A 20256-nucleotide genomic window follows, 5' to 3' on the forward strand; every position below is an offset into this window, starting at 1 on the left:
GATATCCTCCTCCTCGGCTCCTCCTTTGCTAGCCCAGCTGCTGCTGCTGGAGAGAGAGAGAGAGAGAGCAAACGTTGCTCAGTCAGTATACAAATGTATATGTTACGGTGGTGGTTCGTTATGTTAACGTAACGGCCGGCCGCGAGTCGCGTTGGTAACGCCAATAAACACCTGGACGTGAAAAGTGAGAAGTGAGTGTTGTTCAGCCAGCTACACAACTGTTAGCTAACTGTGCTAATCGTTAGCCACGATTTTTTTGAGTCAAATTAATTGTCGTGTTCTTGTTCGGTTTTGGTGACCTGAGTGAGAGTGTTCATGCTAAAGTGAAGACAGTCGAGTCGAGTCATGGGAATGTCAAGGTTATATGTTTTCATAAGAGCCCGTATGTATGTACAGTATGTAATCGTATAAATGTTAAAATGTATGTCTGTCTCTTGACTCCAACCACTAATATTACATTAATGCGTGGGCTTCAAGCCATCAGGCGTTACAGTTTTCTGAGAACTGAGTGGGATTAGCTCTAGTTAATCTGCTTGTATACTGTGTCAGGTGTCAGTCTAATTATATATTAGCGCGTGAACGTAAATGCCCAAATGATACCAAATTAAATCGTCGTTAGTTGCTATTCCGTTTCTACTTTAACTTCGTCTTCGTGGTATAATAATATGTATGGCTTTCTTCGTGTCTTGTACATTGTGTTGTTGCCTCTTCACTAACAGCTTTGAGTGGGACCCTTCAAGCCTGTGAGGGTTGTGGTTAGGGTGATGTCACACTCACAGAACCCTGTGGAAGAGGGGGTTCGCTCTCAGGCTGCCCCTACCATCAACGTCCAGGACCTGTCTGACAGCCCCACAAAGAAACCCATTGGAGGAAGTACAAATGGGGAAAAGGTGATTTGTTTGTGTCCATTACAGTGTGTTTGTTGTCATCTGTGTATGCTTATACTGTATATGCACATGCAAACATAGATAGAGCTTGTACTGTATTTGCATTGTCCTGGTGGTATTCCATGTGTGGCACAAGAACTAGGTCAGAGGACACAAGGAAGGGCAATAAACATGTTAGGTCTGAGCTATAGTTGGCACGTACACACGTATGGCTTTCACAACGCTTTAGTGCAGAAGCCATGTAAACTGAGTTTGGGTGGAAGGGGTGACACGTTCTTGGAAACGTTATCATGCAGGTAAAGTCCACTGCCATCGTGCTGTACAGGATAGGGTGGTGCTACTTTTACAATTTACAATTTAGGCATTTAGCAGACACTCTTAATCCAGAGCGATTTACAGTATGCATAATAGCTTTACTAGCATTACATATCTGATGTAGTTATCAGAAAAGGTATTCCATTCCAGATTATGACCTTTTCTGATATTCAATTCTATTATATTTGAAGCTGTGCTTCCTTAAATCTCATTAATTGTTGATTAAACTGAGATGTACGCACAAATGTCCTTTATTGATCCCTAGATACAATTAAGAATATAATGTAACGTCCAAAATGTAATAAAGGTACAAAATCAAAATTAAAGTCTGAGCTAGCCATCTACACTTAAAAATATATATATATATATATTGTGGAAAAGTTCATTTTATTGCGTAATATACAGGTAATTCAAAAGTTTCAGATATTCTGATTCATTGCGCATAAAGTAAATATTTTAATAATAATTAATTATTAATAATATTAAATATATAATACAGAAATGTCAACCATGTATGTTAATTTATGCACTCAATACTTGGTCTGGGCTACTTTTGAACAAATTACGTCATCAATGTGGCATGGCATGGAGGTGATTAGCCTGTGTTATGGAAGACCAGGTTTGCTTTGATAGCAGCCTTTATCTGTATTGTTTGGTCTGGTGTCTCCCATCTTCCTCTTGACAGTATCAAATACTGAGTTGCATAAATTAACATACTTTTCAGATGGTCGACATTTCTGTATGCTGTAATCATCATCAGGATAAAAAAAGGAAAGAAGTTTGAAATATTTCACTTTATGGACAATGTGGAATATGGAATGTATAATATAATAAGAAACGGCAGGGACTGTGTTTTACTGTGGCAGTCAGTGGCAGCTTCTCACTTTTTGAAACCAACGTACAAGGCCAAGTAGAACAGCAAAAGAAGACAGTAGGCTGTTTATTAACTAGAGACACATGCTAATGTAGCCTGGTTTCTATTGGCCATATGATACAGCGAATGATAGCCTTGTGTTTGAATGTGTGATATCCTGTGTCTGTCAATTCGTTTGTTTACGAGCTGCAGCTGAGTCAGGTGTGGAAAGAGGAGAGGACATGGCTCTGTGAGGCGGACAAAGCGGGTCTTTATGCGTCGGACCAAGGGAAGGTCTGACGCCTGCCCATAGCTGCTGCTCATTGCTTCTGTCCAGTGGTTTCAGGTTTTGTGATAGAAGCAGCTGACTAGAAGGAAAGTAGGAAACCCTGCTCAGTCAGATGCAATTCCTTATTCCTGAACGCTGCAATGAAGAAGTAACAGTGAGAGCCTTGAGGATGCAGGTGTTCATATAGATTTTGACTGAGATCACATTTCCTCAGGTGTCACTGTCACCAGTACTGGATGAGGCCACCCCTTCATCCACTTCCTCCTTCGAGATGCTGGACATGGAGTCGGTCCCACCCCCTTATCAAGAAGTACAACCTCATTGGTTTTACTGTCGACTGACTGACAACAGCACACTCTGGCATCCGTTCAGTAGAGAGGATTCTGAGAAACTAGAGAATGCTTACACCACGGGTAAGTGTCTTTCATATATATGTGTGTGTGTGTCTAACTAAGAACAGGAAATTGATGCGAGAAAAAAAAATAGAACATTTTAAAGATTCAGATTCAAATTTCACTGAATTCACTGGATAGAACAATGGTAAGGTTGGCTAATAATTCTTCATGTTGCTTTCTGGGCTGGTTCTCCCAAAGGAGCACAAGGCTCTAAACTGGCTCAGATTATCTCGGAGCAGACTTTCACAATACCATTTAGGCTATTCTTGTCCTTCATAGACACCCCATTGAACCAGAAAATAAGTGAGGCATTTTGAAATTTGTAATAAATATATCTAAAATAGTATCACAAACTATTCAGAGAGAGAGAGAGAGCTATAAACAGAAGCCGGAAGGTGAGATATCACAACTGCCCGGCCTGTTGCCAACACTGGCCCCCTGCCCAATGGGGCACTTGGCTGTGTCCTACGATCAATGCTAGACCAGATAAGCTAGACCAGATCCAGATGCTAATATAACCTTTCAAGTACAAGAGTCTCAAATGTAGGTTTCATCAATATCAGTTTCCTGATATATATTTATATATTATTAAATGATACCAGCATCGTTGATGCCCCATATTATCCATTTGTATGCCTAATTTCTAATTTATTCACTTGTGTAGTAGGAGAGAAAGAGGATGTGGTGGTTGCTGTGGAGGGAGAGCGATATGATGTGCACGTCAAGGAGAGGACATGCCACGCAGTGTACTGGGAGCAAGCTCCCACTGAGGTACGTCGCTGCACCTGGTTCTACAAAGGAGACAAGGACACCAGGTTTATACCCTACACGGAAGACTTCAGTACCAGTCTGGAGGTACCTCAATCTGACACCATAGCATAACCTGCATCTTCCCACTGTCCCATTTCTTCCCACTTCACCAGCAATGCTGTCCTCTCTCTCTTCTTTGTTGACCCCCAATCATACAGTCTCTCTATTCCACACCACACCGTGGTCCCTCTTCTCATCTTCATTTACTCCTGTATCCAGTAGCATTTTGAGCAAGTGTAAAAGGTGGTTGACAAGTAAACCTTATTAATATTGGTATTCTGGTCTTTCAGGATGCCTATATGATAGCTGTGACTCTGGATGAGTGGAAGAGGAAGCTGGACTTCCCCACAGGAGAGACGGTCATCCTGCACAATCCCAAGGTTAGAGCTGTTCACAAATTAGCGCAATAACCTGTATTCAGTTTGAGATGGAACTAAAACCACAGGACATTGCTTTTGTTACAGATGCTACAAATAAGAATTACAATTCATAATGGCGGGAGAAAAGAAAATAGCCCCCACAAAAAAAAATAGGAGTGAATGTGCTATGCATCAGAAAGATAGGTTGAGATGACTATGAAATAGCAAAAGCAAGTTAATAAGAACATTTTAAACAAGTGAAATGCATTACCGGTTTAATTGTCAGAATTGTAATATGCATGCTGTGCTCGTACTAGCACATATAATAGGTGTCTGTGTGTGCGTGCTAGACATGCACATGCATAGTTGATGCAATGTCCGTGTGCCTGTCTGTCTCTCTGAGGAATTGTAACACAATGATGTACAGTGCTAGATGGACGGACAGCTTGCACCGATTGGCTAGTTCCACTCCATAGCCTCACAGACACTTATCCCATAGCTTGGAGGGTTGGTGGATGTTTATGAATGCAGCAGAATTGCATAGTTGTTGATGGATTGGTGCCGCTGATCTGTATAGTAGTTAGTGAAAATAGTCAAGGAATCGCTGACACATACTGATACAAAAACATACTCTCCACCTGGCAGAGATAATTATAACAATTTTCAAGATATATAACTAGACATACCTGTACATAATGTATCACACTATTTATTAATTTGTTTTCTATATTTTCTCCATAATGTCAGCTGATAATGCAGTATCAACCACTGGGGTTACAGGATGAGTGGGTCCACTCCCCCTCTGAGCAGACACGCCCTCGAACTGTCAAGAGGGGAGTGGACAACATCTCCGTGGAAATACCAGAAGGTGTGTGTGTGTAATATTTTTAGTTTGGTGGACAAATACAAATTGTAATGTACATTACTACATTGACAAAGTGGAATACCCAACCATCATGTTGTCACTCACTGATGTGTTGTACTTGTACAATTCTTATGTGAGAGCTAAATGGCCACCATTGAATTATGGTCAACATTTGACTGTTCTTCAACATACACCAGATCAGCCAGAGGCTAAACTCCCACTCTCCTTTTCTTAAGGTGAGCCAGACCAGATAGACCATCTTGTCTTCATGGTCCATGGAATCGGTCCTGCATGTGACCTTCGGTTCAGATCCATCATACAGTGTGGTGAGTGAGTGTTTGTTTGTGCACATGATGGGGACATGTGGGTGGGACTGTGTGTGTTTTAGTTTAGTTTGTGCACATGATGGGGACATGTAGGAGGGACTGTGTGTTTACTTTAGGAAAACTGTTCTCTGTTTCCCCCTCTTTTCCAGTGAATGACTTCAGGAGTGCATCTCTGTCTCTACTGGCCTCTCATTACAAGCGTGGCCAGCTGGAGGGCAAGGTGGGCAGAGTGGAGTTTCTACCGGTCAACTGGCACAGTGCTCTGCATGGAGATGCCACTGGTGTGGACGAGTAAGGACACACTAACTTACGTACTGAAGAGAACTGTAAAGTTCAGTGCTTTATTGTAGCTTGTGTTCATTCAGTGCCAGCAGATCCTGAAAAGAGTCTTAAGCCCCGTTCAGACCAAAAAAAGCTGAAAAAAAAAAAAAAGCAAAACTCATTTCCACGCAGCTTTTCTTTTGAGAAAGTGGGCGTGTACAAGGTACCTGTCACTCAACCTGCCTGGACTGGCCTTGAGACGAGGAAGAACACACAGGCAGTTTTTTAGCAGATTGCGCATTTGAAAGTCTAAAATGTAAAATAATAATAAATAATTATATATTTAGTTACATCATAAATAACCTATTTATCGGTGAATAAATAATATAATCTTGGTCAACGGAGCGGATCTCAATCCCCCCGTCTTCAGTGCTCATGTCCCCCCCCCCCCCCCACTCCGCTCTCCTCTCCCCCAGGCCAAGAGCGAAACCCTCCAGGCATTATGTAATGTTAATGTTGATTTAGCAAGAGCATACCGTAGAAATACAATTGTATATATCCCGCATGTCATAAAAGCAATTAAAACAGCTTATGTTTACGTGCGGTTTCCGGACATTCAGTCCCAAAAGATCTGTTTTTCTATCCCTATCTCGGCGCTGTCTGTCTGTCACCTACGGTAGGGGGAAACATTGTGCCAACTAGAAGGCTAGGCATACTGTAATTACTTAATAAATAATCAATATCACCGGAACGGAGTCCAGTGTGTGTGTGTGTGTGTGGGGGGGGGGGGGGGGGGTGCGCATGAGTGAGAGAGAGATATCGTTTACTTAACATTAATAGTTAATAGGCCAGTATATACGGTATATGGCATATATATATATATATGGGCCATTATATAGCTCTCTCTCTCTCACACACACACACACGTCACACACACACACGACGACCGGCACATGAGCGCAGCGCGGCCTCTCAGCGCTCATGTGGCCGCCTTTCAGCGCTCATGTGCCCCGAGAAGAGGGGAGAAGCAGCCCGGGCTGCTTCTCCCCTCTTCTCGGGGAAAACTCCGACACAAGAACCGTTTGGAACTATATTGTTGGTTGTTTGTCTATCTATCTATATCTGCTAATTTATCAACCGTGTGTGTGTGTGCACTGTTTAGTCCACAATCAGCATCAGCGACGGATAGCGTTCTGGACTGGTCAGTAGTCCGCATCAATAGCTTCGATGAGAACCGGGGGGGGGGGGTGAATGCAGGATCACTTCTACCCAGAAATCGTGACAATCCACTGGGAACACGGAACACAACCTGTTTTCACCGCTTCGACAACTTGTTTCTCATATAAACTTTCATTTCTATCGATAAATAAGCTATGGTCTTGCCAAATATCCATTCATATTTCATATACAGCCCATTATTTTTTAATTCGGAGAATCAGCCCGCACAGCTTTCGGAGAGGCAAATGGTTTTGTGAAATTATCTCAACTCCGCCTCCTCAAACCACGCTGTGCTCTGATTGGCTACACGCAGCTTTTAAAAGCTTCAGCTTTTAAAAGCTGCGTGAAAGTTAAGTTTTGGGGAGAAAAAAAAAAACGCAAAAAAAAGAAAGCTGTTCATTCCAAGCTTCAAAACGCAAAAGCGTTGTGGGACCACAAAGCTAAAGCAGAAGCTAGCTTCTTTGGTGTGAATGAAGCTTTATGATGTTTTTAATTGTGTTTTCTAATCTAATATCTGGGACTGAAAAGTCTTAAATGCAGTTGGTTTTAGTGCTTAAGTCTTAATGGAGTCTTTGAGTTTAATCAAAATACTCTTCTCGATACACTGAATCCCTAGTTTGAAATCCACCTTGTAATAAACTTGTTGTTGTTGTATTGTCTCTCATTTTCAACTAACTTTTCTATTTAATTCTTTATTAAAATGTCTCAAAAATGACTGAAACATGCACTCCCCCTGTTGCTGTATCTATAATTCTCAAACTCTTTTCCTCTCCTTAACATAGGGACATCCAGAGAATCACTCTGCCCAGCATCAGCAGACTGAGGCATTTCACCAACGATACTCTACTAGACCTGTTCTTCTACAACAGCCCCACCTACTGTCAGACCATAGTGGACACAGTGGCCTCGGAGGTCAACAAGCTGCACACACTCTTCAGACAGAGACACCCCAAGTTCACGGGGGAGGTTTCTGTAGTCGGCCATAGTCTGGGTATGCAGCATACACACACGCACACACCAATGAAAGATTATCAATTTAACCAAGAGAAACCTAGGAAAAATAAAGAGGATAGAGCACGGAGGTGTGGCCAGGGCTCCTGCGGGAGGTTTGCACATGTGCAGTGTAAACAGGAACTGCGATGATGGAGTGTTCCAGCAGAGGTGCTAGAGGTGCATGAGAGTTGCTGACCCTGAACTGAAATAATAAAAAGGATATAAAAAAAAGAGAATAGTACAAAGTTGATTTAGTTTATATCAATTTCATAACTGGAAAAAATGTTGTGTATAACAAACTGAAAGATAAAGTACAAGTACATTTACTAAATGTTAATGTTTTTGTATATTTTCTTTTGTGGATTTTCCATGTTCTTTAGTACCTGTGTCAAACTTTTATTTTTGTGAAATGACAAAGGAACATGGATACTGTTCATTCAAGTGCTGTGGATGATATAAAACATTTGAAAAGGGAAGGGTGACTGATGTTTAATTCTCAACTCTTCTGGATCTCATTATTTATAACACAAGTTATGAGCTTTCTATCTAGCACCTCTGCTGGAACACTCCATCGCAGTTCCTGTTTACACTGAGCATGTGCAAACCTCCCGCAGGAGACCGGGCCGCACCTCCGTGCTCTATCCTCTTTATTTGTCCTAGAGAGAAACCTTTGAATGATGAGCTTCAACCTTTCCTCCGTTGTCATCAGGTTCACTGATCCTGTTTGACCTGCTCACCAATCAGAGAACTACAGCAGGCGAGACGGTCAGGGAGGAGGTAGTGGAGTATTCATAATGGCAGATTAAGGTTCCGATTGAATAATGGAGTTCTAATGATTGAGGAAGTCTGTGCAGTTGGTTATCTGTCATGCTCTGTTTTTCAGAAAGCAGCTGCAGCTGATGAGCCCTGCCCTTTGGCCTGTGATGCCATGGAGCAGGCTATGCTCAGACTGGGCTTACAGGAGCACCTGGTTACACTGCAAAGAGAGAATCTAGATTTGGAATCACTGGTAACACACACATGCGCATGCATGCACACACGTACGTATGTACGTACGTACGTACTGTTGTTTCTCACAAAGATAACAAAGACATACAGTATACATACATACATGCATACAGTACACACACAAAACAGTACAAGATAAATTGACATACGGAGTTGCATATCTATTTCTTTGTTATTTTAAAGGTTCTATGTCAGGAGAGTGACCTTAAAGATATAGGAATCCCTCTCGGACCACGCAAGAAGATCCTGAACTATGTCAGGAGGAAACGTGCTCAAGAGGTCAGACACACTCTGAAACTCAGAAAAAGCGTTATGATGTTTTACAGCGTCGAGAGACCCTAAATCTGTCCATCTTTATTATTTCCAAGTAGGATTGTAAGCCAGCAACCGTGCTTCTGGCTCCAGGGCTGCAAGCACAACCTCAGGATCCCTCACCAGTTGATCACCACGATAACCAGTCATTTGGAGAGACGGGGCGGGAGTCATACTTCCACAGGGCCCAGTCCATCACCAGCGCTGTGGACTACGAATATTTTAACGTGGGAATTGGACAGGTACTGTAGCATGCGCACGCTGCAACACACTTGTTTATGCCTGGTAGTAAAAGTATATGAAGGCTGTGATGTCACCTTCCTGATTCTCTCCCCCCTCTTTGCTTGCCTGGACAGACCAATGGAGACATAGCCAAGGGACAGGTTTGTCTCACACTGTGTCCCCATGATCCTGAAATGGGTCCCTGCTGTAGTTATAGCTCTCATATTTTCCCTTATATAAATTTTACATTACACTTAGTCAGTTCAGAGAAGACTGGCTTCTAGAATAATATTTTGTAATTTGAGCCAAATGCTTATAGTGGCTACATCACACTGTAAGGAGAGAAAAAAAGCAATATTGGCATTGTGGCTATATCCATTGTGCTGTGGAGGCCTACAAACCCAGTGCCAAAATCAATGTCTGTGTGCATCCTGTCCCATACGTATAGTTGTTCCCTGCTCTCCCCTCCCTTGTCTGTTGATGTTGAGAGTGATACTTGTTTGTTCATGGTCCTGAACCATCATTATGTATTTTCAATTTTTCCATACTGTCAATAACTTCTAATACATTTAGTTTTGTAGATTTATATGTGCTCTACGTTTAGAAATCAGATCAATATTTTATGAAATTTATGAGAGCACATTCATTTCCCCAGGTGTCCATTAACTACCCACAGCTGGCGTTCCATCCTCAGAGCTTTTTCGCATTTGGCTCTCCCATCGGAATGTTCCTGACCGTCCGTGGACTTAAACGCATCGATCCCAATTACACCTTCCCCACGTGCAAGAGCTTCTATAACATCTACCACCCTGTGAGTAGATACAGTCTCCCTTTCTAATGCTCACATTAGTAAGTTTTTGGCACTAGCAACATTGGCAATTAGTGCAAGTCTGAACAAGCTTCACCTTGCTACAGTATATTGGTAGGTAACCAATCATCTGAAGTGGGAGTTCACACATAGAACGTTCAGAATTAATCCCTGTGTTCATAGAGAAGGGGGCAAGAGAGCTTATTAAAAGGGCTGAAAGCATACAAAAACCCTACACGCACACACAAACACACACACACACACACACACACACACACACACACACACGGGGGGGGGTGTGTCTTCCATTTTTGGGAAGAAGGTGTGTGTGTGTGTGTGTGCGACGGGGAGCATACTTACTTTGGCATCGCTCGAAATGAAGAGAACGATTAGCGAGAGTATGCTCCCCGTCGCGCACACACACACACACACACACACACACACCTTCTTCCCAAACATGGAAGACCCCCCCCCCCCCCCCCCCCCCCCCGTGTGTGTGTGTGTGTTTGCCTGGTTAATAAACCAGACTAATATCGCACGGACCGCGGGATATTAGTCTGGGGAGGCTCAGCTTGGATTTCATTTCCAGGGGGGCGGGTTGAAACATTTTCTCTTTGACGCAATTGGTCAGAGCTACTGTCAGTCAAAGGTCTCAAGCATTGAAAGTCACTGTACCAAAGCCCGCCCATATTGCATACCGTGTCCCGATTGCCCGCCCCATTTCTCTGGTGTAGGAAATGGGCGTACAATTGAGCCTCTCCAGACCGTAATACGCCGGCAGGCAATTTTCTTTTTGCCAACGGCTGAATCGGTCTGGTTTATTAACCAGGCTATGTGTGTGTGTGTGTGGGGGGGGGGGGGGGTAAATTGAAACGAAATCGCTGCCGTTTCTTCCCAATAAAACTATAACAAACTAAATTTGATAGAGGGCTGTGGACAGGGGAAGTAAATATAAGTAAAGATACAGCCGGGGACCCCCGCGGACCCCCACCCGGGGACGGCGGCTCGGTAATCTTGATCGAAACTCAAGCAGAAACAACACAAGTTTTCTCCCCCGTGTGTGTGTGTGTGTGTGACGTGTGAGAGGGTAATTTGAGGGTGTAATTTGAAACCTTCTAGTCAAACATGGATCCAAGTCTTATCGAAAAACAAAACACCATCCATCAAACAGAGATACACACATATAGTTCACTTCACACCAGTTCACCTACCTGTGTGAACTGGTAGGTACCAGTATTCCATGAATTAGTAAAAAAAAGGAAGAAAAGTATATAATCCAATCCATTATTGTGCCTCCCGATCGATAGCACATTCATTCCCAACGTCCCCCACACGTGTTGTTCGTGCATGCGCGCGTGCGTGCGTGCGTGCGTGCGTGTGCATGCGTGTTGTAACAGTCAGTATGCAGTGCCAGTTGGTACCACAGGGTGGTGCACAAACTCTCTCAAAACGATATTTTTTTTCCAGGGCCAGATTGGGTACTTGGCCCCCCTAGGCATGGGCCTGGGGCCAGGGGGCCCCTGTATTTTCCAGGGCCGGATTGGAAATTAGGGGGGCCCCGTTATTTATTTATTTTCTTTTTTTTTGCATGTTTATTTTTTCCTAGCTTTTTTTTTTTTTTTTTTTCATTAAAAAAAAAGCACTTTTTTTATTCATTTCTTTTTTTTCCCTTTTTTTTGAGAACAAGTACTGTGTGATATCACTGAAATCAAAAATAAAAGTCTTTAGTGAGAATTCTGAGTGAGAAAGTACCTCATACTAAAACGCAGTTTTCTCAGCTGTTTGTTTCCAAGATGGCCGTTTTTATGAAACCAAACTTTATTCAACGGCCAATAACTTCAGAACGATAAAAGCAAACTACTCACTTCTTTTTTCTGGGCAAAGTAGAGTAGTAGATCTTTCATTTGAGATATGTGGCATCATATTTTGGTATAGCACAACATATTCTGTGGGTCTTCAAAGATTATTATATCGGTATGAAAAACTGGCACCAGAAAGAAAGATGGCTGACTGACTGTGGCACTAAAAGAGTTTTAAGAGCAGGGAAAAGTCTCGTAAAGGACTACATCAGCTTTTTGTTTGACGTTTTTACAAGTGCAGTGTTTACATGTGCAATTTACTACCATGAACTCAGTTTCACTGCCTTGCAGTTCTTTTGAGATCATACTACCTCCGATCCGATGGTAAATCCGATGGCGCATTAGTCCGACATGCAGGAACAACGGTAGAACATGCGCTGCTCCCGTGCTTGCGGTTATGGTTAGGTTAGGGTTTGACGTAGCTTGTCGGTCTAATGACTCGGATCAGAACTAAAGCCTGTACCCCTGTAGTAACAGTAAAAGTTCAGTGTGTTCAGAGTGTTAAGCATGCACCACAGGAAACAAACGTATCATCAGCAGCTGTAGCAGCAGCAACAGAAAGTTTATGAAAGTGTTCTTTTAATACTTTGATAATTAAATGTGTTGTTTTGCTTTATCTCCCTACCCTCTAGTATGACCCAGTAGCATACCGCTTAGAACCCATGATGGTTTCAGAGGGCGACCTTGAGCCCATGCTCATTCCTCACCACAAGGGGCGCAAGAGGATGCACCTGGGTATGTCTCCCTGTTTCTGTTGGCTTCTCTTGGCAAGTTGACATCAGGGCCCTATTTTGCGTGTCTTAAGTACCCAGGTCTTATGACTTAACGTAAGACCTGGAGGCATGGCCAATGCTGTTTTGCTATTTTGAGTGGCCAAACAGCATTGGCCACACCGTAAGTCATAATACCTGGTACTTAAGACACGCAAAATATGGCCCCAAGTCAAATTCAACAATGTAGAGAATGATAGCCAGCACTCACATTCTGTCCATTCAAGCACTTCTTATTTTGTTTTAACAGACAGGCAGCATGGCAAAGAAACAGTCTGAGCACCTATAGTTAATGAGTGACTGAAGTTGTGCTCATATTCCTTCTAGTCAAATTCAACAATAACATCTCTATCTCCGTCCCGTAGAACTGAAGGACAGTTTGACTCGTATGGGTATGGACCTGAAGAACAATGTTTGGGGATCGTTAAGGACTGCGTGGCAGTCTTTTTCCAGACTACCCGTGGCTGCACTGCCCCCAGTAGAGGAGGGGGAAACCACAACAGAAGAAAACCTACAAGGGACACCTGGTATAAAGCTAGCATCCCTAACTGTACTTGTGTGTGTGTGTGTGTGTGTGTGTGTGTGTGTGTGTGTGAGATGGTAGGGGTGTTTGGATGTATGTTGTGCCTGTGTCTTGCCAATGTACATCTAATCTTGTCTCTTCCTAAACTCTTCCCTCCCTGCATGTTGCCCATTCCCTCTCCGCTTTAACCTCACCCTCAGTGGTAGGCGCTGCTTCTGCTAACAGGGACGAGAAAAGGGATGATTTTTGGACTCAAATGCGTGAGTGGCCCAAGGCCCTTCATATGCATTACTTCCAAGGTAAGCCAGTGGAAGTACATGGCTACAATGACTTGAGTGTATGAACACTTTGTAGCCCATTGTTGGTTAGTGTTGTTATCAACTACTTGAGTCCATTCTTCTGTATGCAGAGAACTCTCTTCTGAGCTTACTGGAGGTTTTGTATATACTTAGCATATACTGTAGTAGGTGTACTGTTCACAATAAAGCTATGTGCAGAATAAGCTAATACACTAACAACCAAAACTGCACGGCACAACAACAAGCCCATGCTAGCCATAGACATTAACTGCACAGCGGCAGTTTTAAATAAAGCTGTCTTGCCTGAAATTATAATGCAACAAATGTAGCCATGTGTGTTGCTAATGAAAGGTACATGGTATGCTACCCAGTCTATCCAGGATGTTACTTTACACATGCATTACAGCAAGATGTGTGTCAGCCTCTGACTCATAGTGCTTTGCAGCAAGGGGTTAAATTGTAAGCTGTAGAATGATCTTCTTTCTGGACAAGGCAGCCAGGCACAAGATAAACAAACCTCTTTGTGCATGCAATGTTGTCAGAAATCTGGGCAACCTTCTGGGTGGAGGCTGCTGAATGTTGTGTACCTGACCAAGTCGCCAACTAAAGTCAGTTGCAATGTCGGCAACAGCTAGACTGGCATCAGTTCACTTTGCAGTTTGCTTATCCGGCGGTCTATAGCGGAGAAGGAAATGGTCTGTGTATGCATGAATGTGTTGCTGTTATTACATTATTGGATACAGTAGGTGGGCTCTACACCGGATCAGATGATTTAAACCATAATAGAAACCAGGATTTGTGCAGGCACTGGAAAACCTGCTGATGCAACATCATGACCTGGACCTTTATTAGCAACAACAATGAGTGTGGCTTCTCTCTGACATCTACTCTCATCCCCTCTTGGTCAAATCTTTGTCCTTGTAAAGTTTACTGATGTTACTGTGCGTCTCCTGAGTACATTTACGTTAAAAAAAAAAACTTTGACCTACTATTGCACCCCCCACTTCCGGCGCTTCAGTTGGTAGCATGTGGGCCACATCTTTCTGTATACTGTAACAATTTGAAGAGGGCATCTGATTAATTCTAATAAACAATAATCTCTCAGATTTATATAGCACTTTTCTAGGTACTCAAAGTCACTTTACATGAGGGAGAGAATTATGACCATTAATTACAAATATATAATTAAATGTAATGTGCAAAAGTAATCTGGCATTGTGTGTCCATCCCATGTTCATTATGTTCACCTGTTTCTTGTAAAGCCGCTTGCTGTGCGGGCTATTACTGTAAATGATACCGCCACATAACTTTACCTAATCAAGATGCTATTATTTGGCACCACAAAACTAGCCTCATTCACTAGCTATCTTAAATAAATGTAATGTTTAACAAGTAATTTGTGCATTTCTATGTATTGGTGCGTTTACTGTGTCAACTAAAATAAATGAAAGCTGTCCATTTTAAATAGAGAGAAAGCACTTAAGTGGATTTATTTGGAACTAAAGAAATTATAAAACTGCTATAGACATGCTGGAAACACTTCTCAAAATAAATTGCATCTTTAACACTGATTCGAGTCCAAATTAAATTATCAATATCTAAACACTGTCCAACTGTATTCATAATCACTCACAGACGTGATTCAGTTTGTTAGGGACCTGTTCTCTACTGATGCAAGGGCAGACTTGTCTGCTAAATGTAAACGGGGGCTGAGGATAGTTGACTTGGATCCCCTCCAGTTAACTGTTAAATATTTATACTGATGCTTGCATAACTCGTTGACATGCAAGCATCAGTTGATCTTAGAGAGGAACAATTCTGCGGTCTAGTAACATTCTGAACATTAGGAGGTGTATACATGTGCTGCAGATAAACTGCATTATAGACATAAAAATGTGTTCCAATATTTACAAAAGTTGATGCACACAGAAAACAGTCATGTTTTGGCTGCAGTCATGGCATTAAAGTGAATTGGTGGCAGAACATTCTAATATTCTAGTGCCCTGCACTACTGAAAATGTGCAATAAATATTAGAAATGGCAATACAAAATGTGATTGTAATCTGCACAACCTGTATATGTAAACTGTAGTCCTGTTACAGTTTATCTAACATTTGTTTTTATGTCAGACATTTTATGAGCTGAGGATAGAAACTGCTGGATCATAACACGATGCTCCCGTTTGTTAGACGGTAGTAAAGTGAATCGTCCATTGCTGGGGTGACTAGGATCTTTGATCCTCAGGGCCTTCACCTCGCTCCTCTGGGTGTCCCAGCTCAGTGATGGTGATGCACTCTTTTGCTCTCTCTGTAGAACCTTGTGGTCATATTTTGAGCATCCTCTGTAGCAGGCAATGATGCAGCCAGTCAGGGAATCCTCTATGGCTTACCTGTAGAGGTTGCACATCATCTTGGAGTCCAGACTGAACCTCTTCAGACTGCGAAGGAAGAAGAGTTGTGTTCGAGCTTTAACGATGGTGCCCATATGATGTGACCAACCCAGGTCAAGTCATGTATCCTATCCGAAGCCCGCTATTTCACAATTCCGATTCGCCGCAATACTAACCCTGTACCGGCTAAACCTAACGAATGGTGGTGAATTGGAATGCCACTCTGTCCTCACTCAGTTTCCCATGCATTCATTCAGAGTTGTAATCCTGCAGCTAATTGATTGACTAGTTTCCTCTGTCTTTGATTTGTATAATACATTGTAATACATTTGTCATCATTGACTGGGAAACAGAAGACAAATGACCACTGACTGTCCAATGTAGTTTATTGCAAACAAGAAGATCTAGGTTATTGTCGATTAAGAATATTTTGTCTCGGGTAGTGTGACTGATTTAAGCTAAATTATATAAGGTACAGTATAGATACTGTATATATAGATACTATGCTAATCTTACTCTATGCTCATTCCTCATTCCCTACCCCTTACTACTACTACTACTCCCTACTAGACCTTTTCCTGGTTCTCCCTTCCCTCTGCTGTTGACGCTTCAAATTATTCATACTTTGTTGTTCTTCAATTCAATTACATTGCTCATTGTCTTTGTCTGTTTGTGGTTTCCATTCTTCTTTCTCCATCTGTTTACCATCCACATTGCGGCTGTGGGATCCAACTAACAACAAAACATGTTTTCTTCCCATATCTAGGCTTGCATGTCTCCTAAGGCAGTGGTTCTCAACCTTTTTACACCAAGTATCACCTCAGAAATGATCTGGCTCACCAAGTACCACATATTTCATGGTGATCATGAAATATGTAGTGTTGAAGTACCTAGTCAGACTTGCCTCCAGCAAAGTTACACTAAGTTGTCTCAGTCCCTCTCAGTATGGTGTAAATGACACAATACTGTGTAAGTGGAAATAAGACACTGCAGTGCTGAGTGAAATGGTAATACTGTCTGGAAATACAAGCCTGTAGCATCAGTGTAAGAGATACAGGTTATTTACAAGTAGCCATTCAGAGTTCTGAAGAAGATGGCATTGCTTACTGATTTATGAACAAAACGGCAGTGCATGGCTGTATAAGCCACATCAATGCTCTCACTCTTCTAACAAAATACCTGTGCAAGTGATTGTATTTATTACCACATATTTATCAGTTGTTAAAGATGCTGTAAATGTTTTGTATTATTGTTGTTATTATATTATTATTAAATGTTTTGCTCTATATTCTGTTTATTCTGTAACATGGGTTTCCACATCTCTCCAGCTCTTTCATAAACAGAAAATACATTTTCAGGTGGGACACAAATTTTATCCAATCAGGAAAGAGAACTAATTTCTCACATTTTATAGCATCCCAGTTTCAATTATGTTGTCTGCTCCCCCCCTCCCCACCCCCCACTTCAAATTGCACTTGTTTATCCTGTATCCTGTATTGCCTCCTCCTGATAGGATGAAACTGTATTATCTGTTTACTAAAGTGCTGGACAGAAGGGAAGACCCATGTTACTGAACAAACACTAGATAGCAATGGTCACCAGGAGAATATAGAGCCATTTAACACTTGTTATAACAAAATACGGTACCCACTACTCATACAACATGGTCTGATCTACATCATTAAAAATAACCCCTATTTTATACCTGAAGGTTGAAAGAAATAGAGAATTGTATTCTATGCTGCAGCTAATAGTATGACGTGAAAAATAATATTAGGGAAATTAAAAATGGCTCACATTAAAATGTCCCAGAACATGGATACATCCTGAACGCAGCCTATAAATGTTACAGTACAAAGCAACAACTAAGAGAAAACCTATTAAGCATATCGTAAGTATCTCAATCTAAAATGCAAGACAAAAACGGTAGCTCCAGTGTGTTAGTTCTCCCCTGTCCATTGGTTGAACTATATTCCCTCCTTTTCACAAAGCGACGTGGTTATTATTGTTCGTAATTCTTTCCCTGTTTTACCCCTGTCAATTCAGGCGTACATGAAGAGGCAGAATCTCCAATGTCTGCAGAGGAAACACAGGCGTGTGATATCAAAGTGGGGATGTTGAATGGAGGACGAAGGATTGACTACGTACTGCAAGAAAAGCCTATTGAAAGCTTCAATGAATACCTGTTTGCCATCCAGTCTCATCTTTGCTATTGGTGAGTCACGCATGATGAATATGAGGGTGGGGTCACTGGGGTAATAGTGCTCTGTTGTGGACTACTTTTTACATTTTCAGATCTATTTTGCTGTTTAGTTTTATTTTAGTTAATTGTTTTTGAAAATGTCTTATCTTTGTCTGCCAGGGAATCTGAAGACACAGCGCTATTGCTGCTGAAGGAGATCTACGACAAGCTGGGCATTCCCTTTGAGCAGCCACAACAGTATTAACATTTCTATGAACGCAAACTTTGTTATTGACAAGTTGACGAACTACAGTAGTTAATGAAAAAAGCAAAACAAATGAAGGAAGTTCGGCCATAGTTGATGGGCTGTAAAATCCTCTCCCAGACTGTTTTGTCGTCCAAGTGTCCTGGGGCTTTTGGAAGGTGATTTTGTTCTGAAATATCAACTCGCACGGCGAGTTGTTCACTTGAGTGCCTCTATTTGAGGCGCCGAAGGACCGTTCAGGTTCACAATGGAAGGTAACTTTTTCTTAAAGGCTCTGCTTACAGATGGCATTTTGTTTCTAATCAACCTAGTTGTCGTGGGCATGCCTCATAACAGCATTTTCATTTTGGGGTTTAGGCTTTTTTTAGTTGCGTTTTTTTTACTGTGCAATTTCACTTACAAATTATCACATACATACAGTTACAGTATATATACTACTGTATACTTACTCACTGGTTATCCAGAGCCATACCTACTGTTATGTTTGTGGGGAAAAGGGACAACTTTGTGGAAGATGTCATCTTTTAACTTGTAAGATGAAGGATCTCTTGACCAGAATTGATCTTCCTTTCAAGACACCATCTTTAGAAATTAGACCAGTCTCTCTACAGAAGGTCAAAGAGGGCTATTTTAGAGGGCTTGACCTTGCCTTAGAATCCTTAATATCCCTTGTCCTAAACAGGTAGAGTTGTGCTTAATTTATACCTTGCCATGTCGTATGGCGGTGGCACACTGAAAATAGATCTACAAGCTCACAACATTACATGTCACACCACGACATGATGTGAGGATGTAAATTGGCTATTTTCAGTATGTGCCAAGTATAAATCAGGCTTTGTTATTGTATTTTACTAAAATACATTTTGTTTCCCACAAGGATAATGCATATTTGCATCTTGTCCATTACACATCATTTTGATGTTTATACTGTATGCCAGTATATAGGCCGCTTTACAGCTAAAGACGTGTCGCTGCTCATGGAATTCTCGTGCAATATTTAAATTGACACTTGTCCTTTGATTTCCCAGTTCTAACCATTTTCTTAGTGACATGGAAAGTAAACTTAACCATGCCTTTGTTCTTATCGCATTTTAGTTGCTTGAAACGAAGGCTATGTATTCAAGCTTTTATGACAGATGTTTATACTGGCTAGATGAAAGCAGTCCTTTGATTAAATCTGTCAGAATTGAAGATGGTTGGGAAAATATGATGCTTGATGGAGAACTGCTTAGTGCGGTCCCATAGGAGTGTGGGCAGTACATTTCTGCTGTACATGGTCAGTTACACCCCAAGGTGTGTGTGCCAAGCCTTCTCCTTTCTCTTCTCTCTGCTTGCCTGCTGCTAACCCCAACATTCAACCTCAGCAGTAATACATTCCCTATCCTGATGTAAGCTCATTTACTTGGCAGACTGATGTCCAATATGCACAATTTTAATTTTTGCACAATCCCAGGGCACAGACTTTACTGTTTTGTCCTCACCTGTATTGTATGCATCTGTTTCTTCTTTCCCCACTTGAGTAAAGTATTTTTAAAGTTTCATAATGATATACTATACGTTGGCACTGCCCCACAACCTATACTCTGTAATATTTGTGAGTAATCACAATGAATTATTCTTTTCAGATGTGCAGATAAATGTCAGCACTTCTTTTCCTTGAAATTTGATCTATACTTAAATTTACTCTTACTACTCCAGTGTTCTCAGTTTACATTTAAAGTGTTTTCCTTGAAACTCCATGACTAATCACTGTCGCATACTAAATGGATCGGACAGATGGCCACAGCTGTAAGCCTAGCCTCTGTAATCATTGATGATGATTGAGCCCTGCTCAGTAACTGGCTCTCACCAGTCTGTTTTGCACTTCATACCACTATATTGGTCTAAAAACCAAAAATAAATTCTTGTTTTTATTAAGAGAGACTATAAGTATGGTTACATGTTGTGTGTGCCATAATAAAATATTAATAGCATACTGTTTTTTGTGTTTTCTCCCCAATATATTGATTATTGACACATACTGTAAATAAATCCCTGCTTGATTGTAA

General features: G+C 41.6%; 1 protein-coding gene across 4 annotated transcripts; it reads left to right on the top strand.

The window, feature by feature from the left end:
* Positions 1 to 42: 42 nt before the first annotated feature.
* ddhd2 (DDHD domain containing 2) lies at positions 43 to 20164 on the top strand. Of its 4 annotated transcripts, none has more exons than XM_083784951.1 (19): positions 43 to 191; positions 720 to 890; positions 2559 to 2757; positions 3407 to 3594; positions 3840 to 3929; positions 4656 to 4776; positions 5010 to 5099; positions 5249 to 5390; positions 7361 to 7569; positions 8281 to 8348; positions 8455 to 8580; positions 8763 to 8858; positions 8951 to 9133; positions 9769 to 9924; positions 12413 to 12515; positions 12916 to 13077; positions 13274 to 13372; positions 17808 to 17976; positions 18124 to 20164. In XM_083784951.1, exons 2-19 carry the CDS (start codon positions 765 to 767, stop codon positions 18206 to 18208), a joined length of 2412 nt encoding a protein of 803 aa, XP_083641077.1. In that variant the 5' UTR covers positions 43 to 191; positions 720 to 764; the 3' UTR covers positions 18209 to 20164. The 4 variants fall into 4 exon arrangements, with proteins under 4 accessions (XP_083641077.1, XP_083641076.1, XP_083641079.1 ...); XM_083784950.1 differs by having other exon boundaries at positions 3404 to 3594; positions 18124 to 20163; XM_083784953.1 differs by lacking the exon at positions 13274 to 13372 and having other exon boundaries at positions 44 to 191; positions 18124 to 20161.
* Positions 20165 to 20256: the final 92 nt, after the last annotated feature.

This window comes from Protomyctophum parallelum (genome assembly GCF_964188405.1).
Source record: "Protomyctophum parallelum genome assembly, chromosome: 15".
NCBI lineage: Eukaryota > Metazoa > Chordata > Actinopteri > Myctophiformes > Myctophidae > Protomyctophum > Protomyctophum parallelum.